This window comes from Dendrobium catenatum, unplaced genomic scaffold (assembly GCF_001605985.2).
Source record: "Dendrobium catenatum unplaced genomic scaffold, ASM160598v2 fragScaff_scaffold_156, whole genome shotgun sequence".
Taxonomy (NCBI): domain Eukaryota; kingdom Viridiplantae; phylum Streptophyta; class Magnoliopsida; order Asparagales; family Orchidaceae; genus Dendrobium; species Dendrobium catenatum.
Window position 1 is genome coordinate 6,162,712 of NW_021318618.1, and position 22,640 is coordinate 6,185,351.

General features: G+C 38.1%; 1 protein-coding gene across 1 annotated transcript in view; it reads right to left on the bottom strand.

Moving 5' to 3' along the window:
- Positions 1 to 12,901: 12,901 nt before the first annotated feature.
- Positions 12,902 to 22,640, bottom strand: part of LOC110096480 — a 19,354-nt gene continuing 9,615 nt past the window's right edge. Inside the window, exon 2 of the mRNA XM_020822462.2 lies at positions 12,902 to 13,335. Coding sequence (XP_020678121.1) covers positions 13,234 to 13,335 — 102 coding nt within the window. The 3' untranslated portion in view covers positions 12,902 to 13,233. The remainder of the gene's footprint in view (positions 13,336 to 22,640) is intronic.

The following is a 22,640-nucleotide window of genomic DNA, read 5'->3' on the forward strand; positions in this document are numbered from 1 at the left end:
CAATGGCGCATCAAGATTCTGCCGCCTCCTCCATCGGAGTCCCTACGAACTCCGTTTCCATGCCGTCGCTCATTCCGCCAGCCCTCAAATTTGTAATTTCGAATCTTAAACTTCTTGTTCCTCACGCTCTTACGCTGGATAACTTTCCGATTTGGAGTACGCAAATAGCGAAGTTGTTCAAGGCGAACGGATTTGCGAGCTTTCTTGATTCCTCATTCGCGCAAGAAAATGCCGATCCGAATCAAGATCCTCAAATAAGCCGCATCACTGATCAAAATCTTGCAACGGCAATGTGTTCTACCATTTCGCTGGCGGTTCTACCGTACGTCATACATCTCGAATCTACGAGCGAAATCTGGACGACTCTTCATACAAGATTTTAGTCGTCAAATCGATCCAAAGTGATTCAGCTCAAACATGAGTTACACAATGTTTCTATGCAAAATTTATCCATGACTCAATATCTCACTGACATAAAGAAGATCGTGGATCAAATTTCGTCCGCAGGGTCGTCTGTCGATCCGGAAGATGTAATCATCTATATCTTGAACGGTCTTCCTCCCGAGTATCTGCCGTTCACAACGACTATACGCACTATGCAAGGTCCATTGTCCCTAGATACTCTGTATGCGCTTCTTATGAGTGAAGAAATTCATCTCAAGACCGCCGCGCTCAAGTATCCTAAACTACCGGACACACAGTCAGCTCTCTACACGTTCAGAGGTCGTGGTCGCCGTGGTCGAGGACGATCGGGTCACGAGCAACTTCTGTCAAGCAAATCCTCCCAGAATTCGGGCATTATCTGTCAAATTTGTAAAAAGAAAGGGCATCTTGCTGATGCGTGTTGGCACCGGCTAAACATCAACTATGTACCGAATTCTACAAACGCTTCTTCAAAACAGAACTCGGCGTTGGTGGCTAACAATGACAGCAATTCGGCGGTTGATTGGTACCTTGATTCGGGAGCTTCTGCACACATGACAAATACCATTGATAATCTGGACGTCTACAATGTCTACAAAGGGACTGATTCGGTAACCATTGGGGACGGAAGGTCCGTTCCCATAGCTCACACGGGCTCGGGACTCCTTCCTACCCCTGCCAGTAAGCTCAATTTATCTCGATTACTTCATATTCCTAATCTATCGTATAATCTTTTATCTATATCTAATTTGGTTAAGGATAACCCAATTTCTATAATCTTTGATGAAACTGGTTTTGTATTTAAGGATCGGACGACCAACAAAGTCATTCTCACAGGACCGTGTAGCAATGGCCTGTACAAAATTGCAAGCCAATCTCCGCAACATACTCCTACAGCTTTCACTGCGACCGCTGCAACTTCGGTGGACTGGCATTGCCGTCTCGGACACCCCCATCAGCGGGTTCTTCAGCAAATCTCCAAGAACAATCCATTTTTACATATTAAGTCGTTTAATTCTGCATGTACACCTTGCCTATCCTGTAAAGGTTACAAACTATCATTCGAAAAATCCATTAGTAAAAGTCTTGCTCCACTTGAACTAATTCACTCTGATGTATGGGGTCCCTCACCGGTTTCATCACATCAGGGATTCAAGTATTATGTGGTTTTTATAGATGATTTTTCTCGCTTTATTTGGTTGTTTCCTCTCTTACATAAATCTGAGGTTACTAATAGTTTTATACACTTTATTACTTTTATTGAAAGACAAACTAGTCACAAGGTAAAAACTGTTAGAACTGATGGCGGTGGCGAATTCGTCAATCGCAAATTTCAGGAATTTACAGCCAAACACGGTATACGGCATCAAATTTCATGTCCATACACTCCTGAACAAAATGGTATAGCTGAACGTAAGCATCGTCATATCATAACTATGACAAGAACGCTTCTTCATACCGCAGCCTTACCAATGGACTATTGGATGGAAGCTGCATTTACTGCTACGTACATTATCAATCGACTTCCTTCTACTACGACTGAGAACATCTCACCGTTACAAAGAATGTTTAACATCATTCCATCCTATGACCATTTGCGAGTTTTTGGATGTGAATGTCATCCTCTTCTACCGTCGGTTCATCGCACCAAATTAAGCCCCACGTCACCTGCATGTGTCTTTCTTGGTTACTCTGAAAACTCAAAAGGCTATAAATGTTGGAATCCGGTAACAAACAAATTAATCATCTCGCGCAATGTTAAATTTAACGAAACTTCTTTTCCATTCAGGCACAAAGCTGTTCCGGATACAACCTCTACACCAGACGTGCTGCCTGCGTTGCTTATTCCTTCAACAATTCAACGCCAAATTCATACAATCCATACACCAAGGCTTCCAATTCCGGACCAACCCGATTTATACACTGCTATTAATCCAGCAACTACTGCTCCTACACCAGCTTCGGATGCAGTTGGTCAGTTGCCAAGTTTTCAAGCACTACCTCCTGTCCACCACATGACAACCAGATCAAAAACAGGCTCTCTTAAACCTGTCCAAAAACTTAATTTACTACATCTCACCCAACTGCAATCCGATCCAACGTCCTATGCCGAAGCATGTAAAAAGATTGAATGGAGACGAGCAATGGCTGAAGAATTTTTAGCCTTGCAAAAACAGGGTACATGGACATTGGTACCGCCTCCTGCAAACGGACAGATATTGGGTTCAAAATGGACTTACCGAACAAAATACACGTCGGACGGTGCAGTGGCGCGATTCAAAGCTCGTCTCGTAGCTCAAGGAAATCAACAGGAACATGGTCTTGATTACCAAGACACATTTAGCCCGGTCGCAAAGCTTCCTACAATTCGAATTCTATTCACAATTGCACTCTTTCACAAATGGCCGGTTCATCAACTCGACGTTGCAAACGCATTCTTGCACGGTGAGATTCAGGACACGGTCTACATGAAACAACCTAAAGGGTTTGAAGATCCTTCTAAACCGAACCATGTCTGTCATCTTAAGAAAGCCATCTACGGCCTCCGACAAGCTCCACGACAATGGTACACTACTTTCACATCTTACTTACTTCAAATTGGTTTTAATCATAGCAGGGCCGACCCATCGCTCTTAACTCTTCACCGTGAGCACGTCCAACTTTATCTACTAGTGTATGTCGATGACATACTTCTCACCGGTAACAATATTAAGGCTATGACTGATCTAGTTGTTCAACTCCAATCAAAATTCGCTATGAAAGACCTTGGTCCAGCACATCAGTTTCTCGGCATTAAAATAGACTCCTATCCAGATAAGTACTTTCTATCTCAAAGTTTATATGCGAATTCTATTGTTCAAATGGCTGGTTTATTTTTAATTGATTTTTAAATAATTAACTTTACTATTTTATTTTAATTGATTTTAAATAATTAAAATGATGTTGTTAAATTAATATTTAAGTAATGTTTAATTTAATAACTTGTTTTAATTAATTATTTTAATTTAATAGCTCTTCATTTTTTATGCTCCTGCTTAGTTTTTTTCCTTTTTTGGGCTCTGGTGCCTTTAGGGTGAAGCCCTTTGCTGCCGTTCTATTTTTCTTTTCGCTCTCTTATTATATCTTAGTTAGGATGTCTAGCTCTCAGGTTTTGTTTTCTTTTTGGATGTAGATATCTGAGTATTAACTACTTTAGATGCATTTAAAGACTTACAACTATTTTTTTTTCGTATTAACGTGTAAGTTTCTCTGTGGGTTTTAACCAAAAAAGAAGACTCCCATCCATAAATTATATTCAAAATTTTTTTTGAATGATTTCATGAAAAAGAATCAAAATTTAATATCCTTTATAAAGAGGATTATCAGTATAAGGCATGTGAAATTTTTCTTATTTAAACTTTAAGTGATATGCCTAATGAAGTTAATCTTCTTAGAAATGCACTTTTTGAGAACAATAAAGATAGACTTTCCCACATTAATGAGTTGGGCAAAACAGTTCACATAATCCTTAAAAGAAACCTCATTAGTTTTTCAAAGAATTATGAGAGGCATTAGCAAATATAATAATGCATCAAGAAATGCACAATAAGATATAAGAAATTTGCATCCAATATTGTATCTCAAGAAGGTTTAATTACCTTTAAAAAAAAGCAATATTACTTGTTGAATATTGAACCAAAATAATCAGGGGCGGATCCGGCTTCTTTTTTCAGGGTGGGCAAAAAAATTTTTTTTTTGTGGGGGATGGGCAAAGACGCTTAAAATTGTTAAAATTAGGGCAAATTTTTTTTTTAAGAGTGAGCAAAATACCCAAAATATTCTAAAATATAAAGAAATAAACCACAAAAGAACCATTAATCACATAGAATCAACAATTGATGATCAAAACATTAACTTCATCAAAAAATTTTGAAATGAAAATCAAAATTTTCAAGAATGGGCCCACTGAATTTAATCACAAGCCCTAAATGTGCCTAATTTAATCACAATATTTAATTATTAGAGATAATTTTATCTAAGATTAAAGTAAATCTATTGATCATAATCTTAGCCAAACTTCTTTGAAGTAGTGAGGGGATGGGTTTGCACTTAGCCTGCAGATGTGCAGATAGACATGCAAATATCACTTTCTGGTTGCTCTCAAAACAATGCAATCATACATCAAGAAATAAATTTATAAAAAAATATAAGAACTTTGTATGAGATATCTGACACATTTTTCCAAAAGAAATATATCAGTTTTCAGGCTATAAATGAGTGCTATCATCGCAATGATAGACCTGTTACCAAAAGCGACCCAAGAGAGAAAATTTAGGAGCTGGGTCCTTAGCAAATATGAGAGGAAGGGCATTATTGCTACTGCAGAATAAATAGAAATTCAAAGCCATGATGTTATAAATATATAGCAATGTCTTCCACATCTTTAGGGCCAGAATCAGCCTTAATCTTCGACGCGGGGCGCAGGGGAAGAATTGAAATTTATTTGCAAAATTACGGATGATTTGTTTATTCTTAAACAAAATTTAGGTTGAAGTATGAATTATTTATTTGTAAGAAAAAAATCAAATTAATGTAATTGATTAATCATTCACTTTCTACAAAATATATGTTAGAGTTGCCTTGAATTTGGCTTGACCCCTATTTGTTCATATCCTTGATCATTATACGTTTCGCAGATATGTCAGGAGTCCCAGGAGGCAGTGCCTCTTGGCTGGGAGCGCCTCCTGAACAAATTTTGGTTGTAAGGATATTTTTGAAATTTTTGCTGTTGTGTGAGGGTGATTATGGGCGGTTAGGACAAAAAGGGGTGCAAAAAAATAGTATATAAAACAATTACAATAAAAAAATTTAGGCCAATATCTCTTATTTTATAAGATAATTGCATGGATCAACAAGATATGAAAAAAAATAAATTGAAAAATATACAAAGCAATTTTCAATTATATATATCAAAAGAGTATTTTCCTATGCTATATATTCTAAAAATAATATTAAAAATGTGCAGATAAATTGAGCATTTTGCCAGCTTGAGCTCTCTCTCCATACAAATTGACACATGGAGGAGGCAGCACAAGTTGGAGAAGGAATAAGAATCCCCTCGACTTAATTATTCATCAAATGGTTCTCTTTTTTATCTCTTTTCTCTCCATTTTTATTGATGTTCTTTATCCTTTTGAGGTTTATATTAGTCATAATGTATAGCAACATAAATGCCTAAACCTTAGAAGGTACTTTTAATTGCAATGGATGGTAAGATTATAAAGGTAGAGAAAGGTTTAATCGTAGGTTTAGTGAAGATAAAGGGAGGTTATAAGGAATTAACAAATGATTTAAAGTAAAATGAGAAATTATCAATATTCCTAAACACTTTTCTATAGCCCACACAAAAGATTGATGACTCCACATAACAAATGATTTTTTTTTGGAACTTATTCTATTTTGCTTTCCTTTGTGTTTATTGACAACACTTGAAAGACAGATGATACTTTTGCTCAACAGTCCAGTTATGGAGAAATTATTCTGTGGTCATCAGATTGTCCGGAGGTGAATCAGAAAGCACCACATCACCTGATACATAGCGGTACACAACAAAAAAGTGACGTGACGCTTCACGATTCGCCTTCAAACAGCGTCCGGTGACCACACATAATAATTTCTCCCAATTATGTACTTATTCTCCCTTTTATTGTGCTATATTCTTTCAAATTTAAAATGTATTCTCTCTCGTACACCACATCATGTTGATATATGTCACCATTTGAGGGTGAGAAGGATTGATCATCTCAATTTTTCCTTTTTCTTTTTTTTTTGTTAAAAAGTTCAAAATTTTTGTCCATTTGCTGTGTTTCTTCTCACTCGTCTTTCTTACCATTCGATTTTGTGTGAGAATTAAAACAGATGTAAAGGACACAGAAGCAAATTGTATTATAAAAATTTTAGTGAGAAAATAAATTTTTAAAAAATTACTACAGGTATTATAATTCTTTTTCTTTTGAAAAAAATTAATCAATGCCTTGTTTAATAGCTACTACAACAATAAATTTGGTTGTAAAAATTATTTTTCATAACATAAAAACAATTACAGCAAAACAAAACTATGGCAATTTTTTATGCAAATAAAGTTTTGAAAAACAACCTCAAATAGAGTTTGATGTTATTAAAATTAGGGGCGTCAAAATGAGTTTTCAAGTTGGGTTGGGATCCAACCCAAAACTGACCCTACTTGAACCCAACCTGATTAGGTAAACGTCACAAATCTAGACACAAATTTGACCAGCCTCTAACCCGATTTAGCCCGACCCGACATGCTAACCCGCAAGTGCGAGCATGCGAGCATCTAGCTAGGGCGAGAGGGCAAGGCCATGAGCAGGTGAACACTAGTGCGGGTCAGAGCATGATGAGCGACGACCTTGAGGAGAGATGCTTTTGGGTCAAACAAGTTGTTTCTGGGTTCACAGGTTAACCCGAACCGATGTGTCAATCAGGTCAAAATATTCAATCTGAACCCGACCCATACCCATTTATTAGCTAGCATTGATGATTATTTGCATTACCATTAATCGTGCATTTGTCATCATCGTCCTGTTGCCAGCTTTGTGTGCAAATCTATAATTCATAGACTTCAAACCATGTTTTTGGCGCTTGCGGCCCACCGAAAAACCATCCATACATGCTTTTCTTAGTATCATGGGAGGGGAACCCGGTGCAACACTTGCGGCTAGGCGGGTAGTCCATTTACATGCTTTTTTTAGCGTGGCAGAGACACTCTTAAGTACTCATGCGTGCCTCAGTGTTGGTGGGGAGACAACTATGTATTTCAAATAAGTACCCATGAAGACCCATATACACCTTTCTTGACATGATGGGATTGAAGACTACGGCCGCGGTGTCATCCGGCACCTACTATACACACCTTTACACATACTATACACGCTTTTGTTGGCGTGTTGGGAAGACCTAGACTCCTGAAATTTCCTCTAAACAGGGGAGATGCTAGGAGGCTGTCGAAAATTGCAGTGACAAGGGACTTGATTCAAACTCTAACAAACAGCTGGGGACTTGAATAAAATAAACACTCAATGATAATTCAAATCATTCAAAATAAACATGAATGAACAAGTAAGGGATTCATAAATAAGGCTCTCAATGCATATAAATGACGAATGATGAAATTCAATCAAATTGCAACATCTAAACAATTACGAGCAAACATCAATTAACAATACAATCTACATACAGTTAAATACACTATGCTTGCAAGCAATAATGTACTCCCTGTCTGCAGAAGGATGACAAGTGATATATATCCACACTTGCAATTGAGGGTGGATGACCTATTATGCACATAGCAGCTCACATAAAGACAACTGATATTGAATGTAACAATACCTTGCAACCAACAATGCAAATAAGTACATTGAATTTTGCAAGCAATGAAGATCAAGAGGAATGTGAGCTTGGTTGTAGGCAAATGTGCAAAATCATTTGCAAGTATTTCACCTACAAAGGATGATGGTTGATGCACAATACTCACATTAGTCTCACGAGCAATTGTACCAGTCTCTCACGAACAATGAAAGTTGATGTGCCAGGAAATACGATGACTTGCCAATCCATAAGTGTAAGGAAGTCAACAACGAATATCCACCATCCAACAGTAAATATTGGCATGCAAATGAACACAATAAGCCGCCTACGAACAATGATGATAGGCATGGTGTAAGTGTAATGATTTTCCCTGCAAATATATCCAAGAAGATGATGATGAACACACATACATGACACAAAACTTGCCTACAAGCAATATTAATGAAATCAACATGGTGCAACAGTCATGCTATGAATGATAACAAGCAATGTGCAACTAGAGCGACGGAGCTTCTACAAGCATGAATGTGAAAATTGTAGTGAGTGCGACATACTATACACCGTCAAAATTAACAAATTCATGCACATAACAGATCATTTGTAGGTAGTAGCAAGAGACCCATCACATACAACATGCCATTACCTAGCACATACAGAAGGCCTCCATCAAATGCAGAGACCTGCAAGTCGTAGCGGAAATTTGTTAGCTCGTGACAATCTACCTGCATAAAAGCCATAAATGACCTATAGTGCGGTCACCACGCCACCAAATCTATAATATTCATACATGTAGACAGAAGACGTTTATATGCTTCTAAATAAAGCGTTGTGCACGTTCAAACGGTCGTCATTCACAGAACTCATTGACATCAAAAACTTCAAAATGTCATCCCACGTGCATTACAATAGGCAGAATGTGTCATTCAACATTGGAAAATGCATTATGCCGCAACAGCACATCACATAAAAGTACAAAATGTATTGCGCACACATGTTCCACTATATACCAATGCATCATGCAAGCATGGCAGCAACGTGAAAAAACATAAAACATGTCATACATGTGTAATTATCCAACATGCAAAATACAATGTATAATGATAACATGTTGTGTCAGCATATAGATGCTTTATGCACTGCATACAAATACTGAGTAAGCATGTAATTAGATTATGCAATTAAAGCAATATGATGTATAAATACATTATACATGTGTATCATATGCCACTGCGTTAGGCCACTACAACTCATATCAATACGTCAAACAAGCATGATTGAATAATGCGTAATGCATATAAGCGAATATATAAATGCATGCATAAATATGTTAATATACGGGTGAAAGTATAGGTGTGTGTGCGAATACGCATATCAATCATATATATCCATTGTATTGCATACATACAACCACCACAAAAAGACATCATCCAAAGTGCATTCGATAGCATATACCAGTATGGGCCTCGACGAGCGTGTTATGAGTACACACGTGACGTCTGAGGATACTGCTTGGATCAAATGATAAATTCAAGTTTGAGCCCGATTCTCCTATGCAAGTAGATAAAAGTCAACAAGGCTCGAACTATCAAACAAATATATGGTCACGGCGTCAACCGAGATATTTATTTTATACATTCATATTAGACATTTAAGGCCTATTACAAGACAAATTCATTGACAAAGGCATAAAGCCTATTACGAACCTAATCCTCTGCCATCAATTAGACAGAGTCGACAAAGTTTAACATATAATTATAAAAATGCCTCATAAATATCTGCATGGGCCCCGGCGAGCGTATTATGGGTACACACATGACGTCTGAGAATGTTGCGCGGGTCAAATAATAAATTTAAGTTCGAGCCGGATCCTCTCCATACAAGCAAATAGGAGTCGACATGGCTCAAACTATTAAACAAATATACAATCACGGCGTCGACCGAGATATTTATTTTAATACGTTCATATTAGACCTTCAAGGCCTATAACCAATAAAATCCATTCATAAAATAATAAGGCCGACAACAAACCCGATCCTCTGTCGATAAGCAGATAGAGTCAACAAAGTTTAACTAACAAAATAGAATTGCCCATGAAAATCTTGATGATGGTCGTGTTAAATATTTATATCAATCATAGGGGACTCTATACCTTCAAATGCCTCTCAAAATACCCATAGGATGTCGTATTGGTCCTCTAATCGGTGGTTTAGCCGGATGGCTCCGCAAAAAACTCATGGTTTGGCCATATAGCTCCACATGGTCAATGATTATGATAGTGACCCTCTGACCAAATGGCTTGGTCCAACGACTCCACTGTATTACGGTTACGGTCATAGAACATATGCTCCCCAATAGCTTCAAATCCATGAGAATTGAATCAATAGGATATAATTGATAGTGCATAAATCACTATGTTAGCTAAGGTGGATTCAAACTTGTTTCCTTAGACAAATACTCACCCTAGATCTACAAGGTTCCCTTGGATGATGCAACTCATGACTGCCGATAAGAATCATTCTATCAAGTTGGGTCGATTACCTCCTTTAATGTCATTCAACATTGTAAAATGCATTATGCCGCAACAGCACATCACATAAAAGTACAAAATGTATTGCGCACACATGTTCCACTATATACCAATGCATCATGCAAGCATGGCAGCAACGTGAAAAAACACAAAACATGTCATACATGTGTAATTATCCAACATGCAAAATACAATGCATAATGATAGCATGTTGTGTCGGCATATAGATGCTTTATGCACTGCATACAAATACTGAGTCAGCATGTAATTAGATTATGCAAGTAAAGCATATGATGTATAAATACATTATACATAAGTATCATATGCCACTGCGTTAGCCCACTACAACTCATATCAATACGTCAAACAAGCATGATTGAATAATGTGTAATGCATATAAGCGAATATATAAATGCATGCATAAATATGTTAATATACGGGTGAAAGTATAGGTGTGTATGCGAATACGCATATAAATTATATATATCCATTGTATTGCTTACATACAACCACCACAAAAATACATCATCCAAAGTGCATTCGATAGCATATACCAGTATGGGCCCCGACGAGCGTGTTATGAGTACACACATAACGTCTGAGAATACTGCTTGGATCAAATGATAAATTCAAGTTTGAGCCCGATTCTCCTATGTGAGTAGATAAAAGTCGACAAGGCTAGAACTATCAAACAAATATATGGTCACAGCGTCAATCGAGATATTTATTTTATACGTTCATATTAGACATTCAAGGCCTATTACAAGACAAATTCATTGACAAAGGCATAAAGCCTATTACGAACCTAATCCTCTGCCATCAATTAGACAGAGTCGACAAAGTTCAACATATAATTATAAAAATGCCTCATAAATATCTGCATGGGCCCCGTCGAGCGTATTATGGGTACACACATGACGTCTAAAAATATTGCGCGGGTCAAATAATAAATTTAAGTTTGAGCCGGATCCTCTCCATGTAAGCAAATAGGAGTCGGCATGGCTCGAACTATCAAACAAATATACTGTCACGACGTCGACCAAGATATTTATTTTAATACGTTCATATTAGACCTTCAAGGCCTATAACCAATAAAATCCATTCATAAAAGCATAAGGCCGACAACAAACCCAATGAATTGCCCATGAAAATCTTGATGATGGTCGAGTTAAATATTTATATCAATCATAGGAAACTCTATACCTTCAAATGCCCATAGGATGTCGTATTGGTCCTCTAATCAGTGGTTTAGCCGGAAGGCTCTGCAAAAAACCCATGGTTTGGCCACATAGCTCCACATGGTCAATGATTATGACAGTGACCCTCTGACCAAATGGCTTGGTCCAACAACTCCACTGTATTACGGTTACGATCATAGCATGTATGCTCCCCAATAGCTTCAAATCCATAAGAATTGAATCAATAGGATATAATCAATAGTGCATACATCCCTATGTTAGCTAAGGTGGATTCAAACTTGTTTCCTTAGACAAATACTCACCATAGATCTACAAGGTTTCCTTGGATGATGCAACCCATGACTGCCGATAAGAATCATTCTATCAAGTTGGATCGATTACCTCCTTTAACTAAGTAGACTAGGGACCATGATGGCCCAGGAAGACAGAACCATGGGATCTTGATTGGGCCCATCATCACTTCCCCTGTCATCCTCTTTAAATGTAAGATGGTGAAATTTTTAATTTTAAATATTAAGTCTCACAAAAAAGAAAAAAAAAACTAAACACATGCTACTACTGTACGCCATATACTTTATATATGTTTGACGACTAGCATTAATCGAAAGTTCTCTCTCATTATCGAAAGGGATAATTAACTATAGGGGCTTGCGCCTATAGGAAGCCTGAACTCAGATCATAAAATCTTCACAAAATGAGGGCGAAATCTATAGGTAGTGCTTATTTCAAACCCAACCCGCCTTCTCAAAATTTACCTCAGAATTTAATTTAAAACTCTCCCGAAAGACGAGTGGCTGGGCGCGAATTTTCGGAGCCCACATCATCATTGTTCGACTGTCATTGTTCAACCACTCTTGACCGACCATCATGATCAAACAACTATCAAACAAACCAATATTAATTAACATCATCCAATTGATGTCATTCTCCCTCCACTAGCTCTCTCATAATCTCTAATACAACAATAGAAGATCAAGCAAGCACTCCCAACTTTTTAATACCATCTTCTCCAGTTTTGGAGAAGATCATGCTTCTACAACTTCAAGTACATAGCAGGCAATTTTAGGGCTAGTCTCATGACTTTGTCTCATTCTAGATTTTCCACGCACTAAGTCTAGTGTATCATCTATTCTTCTCCTTTATTCATGTGTGGATCTATGTAAAATTATAACATAAAACTCTCTCTATCACCATAATTTTTTTTGCACACAACAATAATAATCAAACAAAAGCAATAATGGAAACCTTAATTTGTATATCAGAATTAATAAAAAAAGTGTTGAAGTGAGCAAACGAAGAACTCATTTACTTAAGAAGATTTCTAGCGAGTTTCATTGCATCCCATGCTATTTTTAACTTCAGAAAGTGGCATCAAAAAAGAAAGTAAAAGAGCTGGAAAAGTACAACTTGAGTCTTATTAGACGTAAGCTAATAAGCATGACTTGTCAAGAACAACTTCGTAGTTTAATATTTTCGGCTGCAGACAAATACCTCATAAGGGTATTTTAACCACAAATAAAAAATATCAATAGCAAAGAGAAGTATTTCTAATCATGACAAGATAAAAAGATTAACGGTAAAACATTACAAACTTATAAACTATGGGTACCGATTATAATATGGACAATGGAAATATTATATGGAATGGGTGCTGAAATAACTCAGCTCTAATTCATTCAGATGGAAGAGTGCCTCATTTAGCTTTCTGTTGAATACTCAGATGCTTTTGCTCTTACGAGCCATCTCCCTAGCCATTTCTCGAAGCTCTTCTGGAGATGGAGGTGGAGGACCCTCAGGAGGATAAACAACATAAGGCCTCTGCGTAAATAACAGCACAATTTTTTATTTTTTTATTTTTATCAACAAATTGAGAGAATCAAAAGTTAAACTGAAAGTAATATTATTCACCAGGACTAAATATCTTTACAAATGATGCTTAAACTGCTATGAAAATACTTAATAATTCTTTTAAAAATGTATTCTTATTGGTAATACCGTAAAACAGAAATTGGTAGCTTTACATTAAAGAACACAGATCGAGATCAGGAAATCGATCCAGATAAATGGATAACTTGTCAGGAAAAATAACTTGCAATCAGCACAGAAGTTCCATGGTAAAGATCTTGACAATAAGAGTTCTATGATCTATAATGCTACAAAATTACCACCAGCTAACAACAAAACATCTTGCCAGGCTTCCCCAAACGAACGATGGGATTAATCAAATAGCCAACGGCATTTCAGCCCTTGCAACAGACCCAAATCAGAGAGAGAATGCAGAATATATGTTCAATTACAGATTTTTTGATAGCTAAAACAATCATACAGCAAAAAATATAATGACTACAAAATGCTTACAATGGTTCATTTACACTAACTGATACCTTAAATATGAACTTCTAAGTTCATGGTTGCATAAGAAAACCTAAAAACTTCAACATCTTACCATCCACTACTCACAAAAACATCTTTCTAGGCCTCCTAACCAAGAATTGGCTAATCAAGGTAGCCAGTGACACTTGCTGCAGACCAAATGGGAAGTGAATGCATAAAATTGGTTTTTTTAGGTAAAACATGTCATAAAGAATGAAATATAATACTTGTACAAAAGCATATATAAGTTCTCGTGAAATCAGAACATTACAAGTTTTATTTCTTGTAAGTATATGCACCTCAGCTTTGTGATTCATGGCAGTCTAAACAAGAGATATAATATGACTATAACAGCGGTAGGTGACAAGATGTCAAGGGGATGGTTCGGAGGCATTTTCTAGAGCTTCAAATAGTTAAACGTATCAAAAAGAGGGGGAAAATGAGAAAACAGTGTAGACACAAACGATTGATGAACCGTGGAAGCTATTTAGTAGTTTTAATTCACTTTTTACAAGTTAAAGATAACCTTAAGTTTAGAAATAAAAAAAATTTAAAACTAAACCATGAGCAAACTATAAAACATAGGCCTGACTAATACATCTCTGTTACATGCCTCTCATATTTTGCTCCTGAATACACAATTGCACTCATTTTAGTCTCCTTAGATATGTTTGTAGGATGACTGCTGGTGTTGTTATTTGTTGGTGCTGGTATTTCACAAGTCTCTCATTTGTTCACTAATTTTCATCACAAGTATTTTGCCCGTTCATTGATATTCATCACAAGTACTTAATTTTGTTATTTCATGATTTGCATTATTATGTTGAATATTAGATCTAGTTCCCTATAATTGTAAGTTTGATTCCCTGTGGTTCAATTCAAATTCAGTTCCCAAAGTTTTCAGCTAAGTTTGGTCCCCTATTCACTCAAAAATCTGGCAGCCTCACAGCGTCTCTCATGTTTAGGAGAAATTTAGGGAGTCTTAGCTTGCCCACCCGGTCAAAAAAAACGTGCATAGTCAGTGTCGGATGACATCGTGGTCATAAGCTTCAATCCTATCACGCCAAGAAAGGCGTGCATGGATCTTCAAAGGTACCTATTTGAAAATGCGCAGTTTTTTTCCAGCATGCACTGAAGCTCATACACGAGTACTTAAGTTTTACCCCGCAGTACTAACAAAAGCATGCATAAGGCTCACCCACTAAGAAAAGTGTGCATAAGTGATTTTTCGGTGTGCTGCGAATGCTGAAAATAGGACTTGGAGATTTTTTTGAGTTTCGAGAACATTATACCTTTGCGAAGGAGTCGACAGCGGTTAGCGGGATGTGTTGAGGCGATTACGATGTGAATGGGCACAAATTTTTCTTCTTTTCTTTTTTTTTTTTACTTTTTTTTCTCTCTTTTTTTCCTTTTTTGATCTTTTGCTTCTCTTCTTTCCCTTTTTTTTTACAACAATAATAATAAAACTAATAAGTAATGATATTATTTAATAATACTAATTAATAACAATTATGATAATAATAATAATACTAATAATAGCTATTAATATTAATAATAAAAAAACTTGAGAGAGAGATGGCCAAGGAGTTTAGAGATTGAGAGAGAAGATTCTTTGTTAGGAAAAAAGAGGCAAATTCTTTAGAAATGAGCTAGGTGAATAAAAGTAGGAGTGATTGTGAGTGAGCCAATGGGTTGTCTTGGCTGTGGTTAACTATATGTGTGTGTGGTGCTTGGTGAAGCCTTCAGACAAAGAGAGGGTAGTGAGGTAGAGGCTTGTTGTAGTTCGGAATAAGGAGAGAGGCGAGATTGAGCCGATCAAACGAATTAGAGAGGTGGAGGCGGGCTGTCTGCGATTGGCAGTGGCTAGGTCGAACAAAACTGCTCAAGTACAGGTAAGGGAATCCTCTTGTTGTGGTTAGATTTAGTTAGCTTGACATAAGGCTGCGAGGTTCGATTCACGGCTTAGAGGGCTGGTTGGCTTCTCTCATGCGAATGGAGGGTGATAGAGAAGAGTGAATGGGTGGCTTGTAGTCTTTGTAGGTGGATCAAAAGGAGCTCGGCAAGAGCCTAGCAGTTGGTGGGTTGAGGTACTCAAACTGGGCGTTTATATGTGGAATCGGATGATTGGAAGTGGTTGGCAGTTGTTCGATCAGCTTACGGCAGGGAGAGGAGTCGGGTGTGGATACTACAGAAAAATCATCAATTACCGACGGTTGAACCGGCCGTGTGACCGCCAATATCAAACGACAGTTTTTAATAATAAATCGTTGGAAATGCCGGCGGTAAAATAACCACCATATAGACCATCGGTTTTTTGTTTGGGCGTCGGTGTTAAGTGTTTTTTTTTCCCCGGTGGTCCAAACCGCCAGATAAATGCCGAAAATTGACCTAAAATTGGCCAAACATGCCCGTCATCCTCATTTGTTCGCGTATATGTTTTTCCTCCAGACACCTCTCGCGCTCACCTCAGACTGCGTCTGCAGGACTCCGGCTGCCGACGCCGTAACTATGGCCGCCAATCACGCCCTCACTCCGGCTGACGATCACGCCCTCACTCTGCCCGCCGACGCCATTGCTCTGCCCACTGATGCGCTCACTCCGGCCTGCGAATGCCCCGAAGGTTGTATTTGTATTTACTTTTGTTTTTTTTGTTTTTTTAGTCATGGATGTTGATTTAGAGAGAATAATGAGGACCTACATATGATATTTATTGATTTAGAGATAACATACGATAAAGTTCTAAGAGAAGTGCTATGGAGAGTTCTAGAAAAGAAAGGGGATTAATAATGCTCATATTCAAGTCAATAAACGTATGTATAAGTTGTTACTTGTGTTCAAACAAAAGATGGTTTGACCAAGTATTTTCCTATTTCAGATGGATTACATCAAGGATCAACCTTAAGCGCATATCTTGTTGCTTCAATAATAGATGTTCTTACTAGACATTTGCTAAAGGTTGTACCTTGGTGTACGTTTTTTGCTAATGATATTCTTCTTGTTGATAAAACCACAGAGGGAGTTGAAGGTAAACTTGAATTGTACAGGTCAACCTTAGAGTCTAAAGATTTTGTTTGAGTATATCTATAACCGAATATATGGAGTGTAATACGAGGACTCATCAACATCAAACTGACCATCAGTGGGTTGATGAGAAGACGAAAAAAGCTCATGTGAGTATAATTTTTAGAGTAATAAAATAAAATATAATATAAATTTATTTTATGGATTCATTATCACAGGATGATTTTATACGAGTTCGAAAAAGTCATCAGTTTATTAATGAGGGATCATCTTCAGAATCGACCAAGTATTATGAGTATTATACATGGTCAGATGTTGTTGGAGGAAGGCAAAGGGGGAGGGTTTATGGCTTAGGTTCGTAGGGATATGCTTATGAGGGCAGTTCATCTACGTCAGCATTTTATGATGTTAGTTGAGCTGAAGAAACTATTAGCCAGAGGATTGCTGCCCTGACTAATGAATCACAATGAGATGCAGACGGAGCTGCGATCATATCGAGATAAAAATCAGAAGAAAGAGCAAGAGCCGACACATGAATCACAAGGCAGCAAGGACACATAGGATGATTAGTGTTGTTACTTGTTTGATGAACTTTTTGATGTATTTTGAACATCTTACTGTGGATTCATATATTATGTTTATTGTAGAACATATACATTCTTCTTTGTTTAAAGAATTGTTTCTGCTTATTGTGGATTTTGGATTGTGCAAATATAATTTGTTGATTGGATTTTGTTATTGCATATGAAATGTTATGTTGATTTTGTACTCCATTTATGTGGGTTGAATATAGTGGTGTGTTGCCCTTAAAGTTTATGTTTTATATATGTTTTGAATTCTGTGCAAATATTGTGGAAATTCATGTAAATAGAGGGGGACTGTCAATTTTTCTTTTTGAAAAGGCTACAGGTTTTTGGCAGCTAATCGGCGGTTTGCCAGCTGGAAACGTCGAAACCGGACAGTTTATTTAGTCGACGGTGATTTAATATAGCCATCGGAACGGTCTACCGGCGGTCGCCGACAATTTGATTGCAGGAATTTACCGATGTTTGAGATGGACGGTATGCTACTAGTATACCCGGCGGTCGCCGGCGCTTTGACTGTTAGAATTTACCGGCTGTTCTGGCCACCGGAAAACTGCCAGAAGGTTTAGCAACTGGAAAATGACCGCCGCAATTTGTTTCCTATGCGGTTTACACCGACAGTTAATAGACCACCGAAAAACTGCCGGTATATTGTCTAACCGCCGAAAAAGTGATATTAACCGCTGGAAAATGCCGGTGTAAACCGTATAGGAAACAAATTGCGGCGGTTAATATCACTTTTCATGTAGTGGGAATTGGGATTGAGGGTGGATTGCAACTGGGGTCTTTTGTGAGATCGGAGTGGCTCGGGGGTTGTTGCAATCGAAGAGGGTAGGGAACAATTGTGGGACCTTCGGCGGCTTCTATTGAGAAATCGGGATTGAGACTGGTTGAACCTCTCGGCCGAAAGGAAGAGGCAGGCGAGGGAGGTTTTCAAGAAAGAATGGAACGGGAGGATTTCGAGCTCTTGTGTGCATAGAAAAAAAAAACAAGGAGCTTCATTTGTTCTTTGATTTATCAGTGGGAGGAGGCCGCGAACGAGGCTGCCACTGCAGGATTTATGCAAGAATTTTGGGATGAGATGCGAACAGGATTTTAGGGATTCGGACAGAGCTGACATATGAGATACGAGGTACTTTTTATTTTGATTTGATTTTGATTTTTTTGAATTAAAACTTTTAATAATAATAATATTATCATCATTATTATTACATGAAATAATAGAAGTGGGCGATCATCCAATATGCCTCAATCGTCCAATACACATCGTTGTCTTAGGATACGCGTTGATTCCCTTGCGGAATTTTGTTACATGAAATTATAGTCATTTTTTGGTATTGTCGACGTTCTGAATGCAACAGAGAAGTATGTTTTGCGATCGGACGTCGTTTGGGCAACGTTGCGCGTCAATTTCGGGCGTTGATCGCCACTTTCGGCTGATTTTGACCACTTTTACCCGAATTGATTGCGAGGGACTCTCTCTTTCTCTCTTAGACAAATTTGACGCTTAGATTGCAACGGCCCAGTCTGTTTGCCAATCGGAGATCATTTGACCACTTATGTGATGTGTCATGCCTTTCGACCGTCACTTAAGTCACCGATTTTCTCCTTGTTTTATGTCTTTAGTGTAATGGTAACAATGAATTAGTTCGATAAGGCTCATTGGAAATAAATGGAATTGTTTTGTGATATTTTAAAAACACTACAAGTTATAATTTGATGAATGGTAGGGATAAATTTAATAATATTTTTAATTATGATTATGGTGGTGATAATGATATAAGCATATCTATGACGGGGTATACCTTCAATCTCACAAGGTGTGCCACCAATTAGAAGCATCTTTTCTACCTATGGTTATATTTTCGCTATGAAGCAGAAGTACTAACATGTGAAGTAACACGCTACGCATAGAACTTTTTTTTTTTGCTACGCATAGAACCAATGACACATCATTAATCTTAAAAGTAGGGCATGACATGTTGTCAACACAAAGATTTCTTTTATAATTTTTAATATACAATGTCTTATCCAAAAAAAAAACATCAAAATTATTTTTCTTAAAAACTCAAAATATGAAGGTTTAATGCACATTAAAGATAAAAGAAAAATTACATTCAGAAGAAAAGAACAAAAAAAATAAACTAAAAAATCTCACAGATCTAGAATTTGGTTTACTAGAGGAAAGTTGAAGCTTAAGCCTAATTATATAGAAAGAGTGTGTATTATTGAGTCAACAAAAAAAAATTTTGAAGGCATCATAGAGAAGATAGAGTCTCGAGGACACGAGAAATGGTGAAAGAGCACTACAGCAAGCTTGATGGAGAAGACTGGGCAGTGCAACTTGACGTGAAAAGAGCAACTATGGGCTCGACCAAAATGAGGAATATATCAATCATAAGAGATGGCATGTGAATCAGAGCTTGCATGGACCAGCAAAAGATACAAAGAACTCATGCCAAAAAAATAGAAGCTGAAATGAGGTTTTAAGTAACCACAAACAAAACCATCATATTATTGAACCGGGACAGAAAATATTGAATGAACAAATGCTTAACATGTCTATTGTGTGACCTGCATATGCTGTTTCCATGACGGGTTGTATCCAATCAATGCCTAATTATGATTTTGGCAAGAAATATCTCTAACAAGATTTTAAGCACCAGACATATATTGTGGTGTGCCAAAGGGTTATCTACATCTTATATTTGTTCTAGGCAAACGCATAACACATTTTGAAGCATCAATTCTTCAAATATTTTTCCACTATAGAAGTAGAGGATATAACACCTATTTCAATGATTAAAGAACTCATTAGCTAAAAGATTAAGTTCAAGACCTAGATTTGCACAAGGACAATAAAGTGGTTTTTCTATAATAGTCCAAGTAATATTCACATAGCTTGAAATCAAAGTATCATGAGAGACATACTAATGGAAAGTACCACTTTATCAAAGATTATTTTGAAAACGATGGGATTTAAGTTTAGAAGATTTGCACCAAGCAAAATCCTACCGACATGCGAACAAAGGTGATCCGACTTCACAAGTTTAGGCAATGCTTGAGCTTAGTTGGTGTTTGCAGTTGTCAATTCCCATAAGGGTTTTGGGTATGAAGGACGTAAATAATAATTCTGGATTTGACCTAATAATCTATTCTACTTGTTTAACGAGACAGGGTTTTGAAAATAAGGAGAAATTAAAGGGATTGTATAAAAACGTCATTTTTTGGAATATATTGTTTGGGCCTCACATTGCCTTTACTAGGAACAGATGCCAGCTTCTCCATATGGCCATCATAGTGGGTTTCTCTAGGAAATATTTGACCCAAGATTTAGTTAGATCTACTTGTACCATCCTAATATATAATTAGAAAGGGAATTTGATAATATGCATGTCCGTTAACTTGTTTTGATCTCCTCTTTCTATTAATTGTGGATTTGTTGTTCATCTCATTCCATGGATGTATGCTAATTATTTAATAACCTATGTAAATTTGGTGCATTTTGCCTTTGTGTGTTTTCCTTGTTCATATATTTGCGTGGTATTTGTTGCGCCGGTTCACGTAGGGCTGGCCCGTTGGCCGGCTCAATACCTCTATAGGAGGCGGAACAAATCCGCCTCCTCCCTAGGTTCCGCCAAACAGATGGGGCCGGCCACATCTAAGTGATTTTCAAAAAAGAATAGAGGGAGAGCGGCTAGGCGTTTAGGAGGGAAATTGGATTAGGAATGTTTGGGTATTAAAATGCATGAGGGAATTTGATACGCCTTGGTTGCACAAGATTAGGGTTTGCCCTAATCTCCCTTCAAGGTGGGAATTTCTCCACCAAATCAAAGTCAACACAAAACAAGAAGGATGAGAGGAAGAACAAAAGAGCTTTGCATTAATCTTCAAGACAAAACAAAAGACAAAGCTAGTCCACTTCGAGAAGGACCAAATCTCCCAAAAGAAACCCTAGAGAAAACAAGAAGGAAAAGAGAAAGAACTTTCTTCACATGCCCCCCAAAATAAGCCCTAATGGCTCTTTTCATACCACCTCACCACTTCCCCCTCTTCCCCAAATTACCCCCCATCATCCACCCTCCAATTTCCCCCCAAAAGCTGGCCGCCCCCCTTGGATCAGAAATTTCAAATAGGTGGGCCCAAGGGGCCCACCGTGGCTCTCCCCCCTTGCTCCCTGGGTTCGGCCGAACCCTCCCCTGGTTCACCCGGGCCGGCTGCCTCCCCCCTCCTCCTCCTGTAGACCCGCAAGGGGTGAGGCTGGACCGGCTCAGCCGGTCTATCAATACCGCCCTCTAGAAGATCAACCTTGTCCTCAAGGTTGAAGTCTGGAAATTGCTCCTGCATAGCCTCGTACATCTCCCAAGTAGCCTCATGTGCCGGTAAGTCCTTCCACTCGATGAGCACCTCCCTCTTGCCTTGATCATTCTTCCTTACTTCTTTCACCTGTAGTGGTTTTAATAAGAATTGCATATCTCCTGTGAGGCCTCGTGGTATGGTAGGAGTGGCCATGATGTTCTCCCCTATGCTCCTCTTCAATAGTGACACATGGAAAACCGGGTGGATGGAGGATTGAGGTGGTAACTTGAGGCGGTAGGCCACCATCCCTACTTTCCTCTCGATCTCAAAAGGCCCGTAGTATCGTGGGGAGAGCTTCTCACTTCTTCTGTTAGCCACAGTCTTCTGTCGGTAAGGCCGCAGCTTTAGGTACACCCTTTCGCCCACCTCAAATGTCACCTCCTTGCGATGCGAATCTGCCCTGGTCTTCATGATCTGCTGGGCTCGCAATAGGTGCTCCCTCAATTCTTCCAACACTCTATCCCTCTCCTCTAAGTATTGATCCACTAGATAGACAGGAGTCGTCCCCTTCTGATAATTCACCAAGGGTGGTGGATCCCTCCCATAAAGGATCTTGAAAGGTGTAAACTGAGATGCGGTATGGTAACAAGTATTGTACCAATATTCCGCCCATGGCAGCCATTTGACCCATTGCTTAGGCCTCTCTCCAGCGAAGCATCTCAAATAAGTCTCCACGCTCCGGTTCACCACCTCGGACTGTCCGTCTGTCTGTGGGTGGTATGCTGTACTCCGCTTCAAGAATGTGCCCTGCATCTTGAAAAGCTCCTTCCAAAATGAACTCAAGAA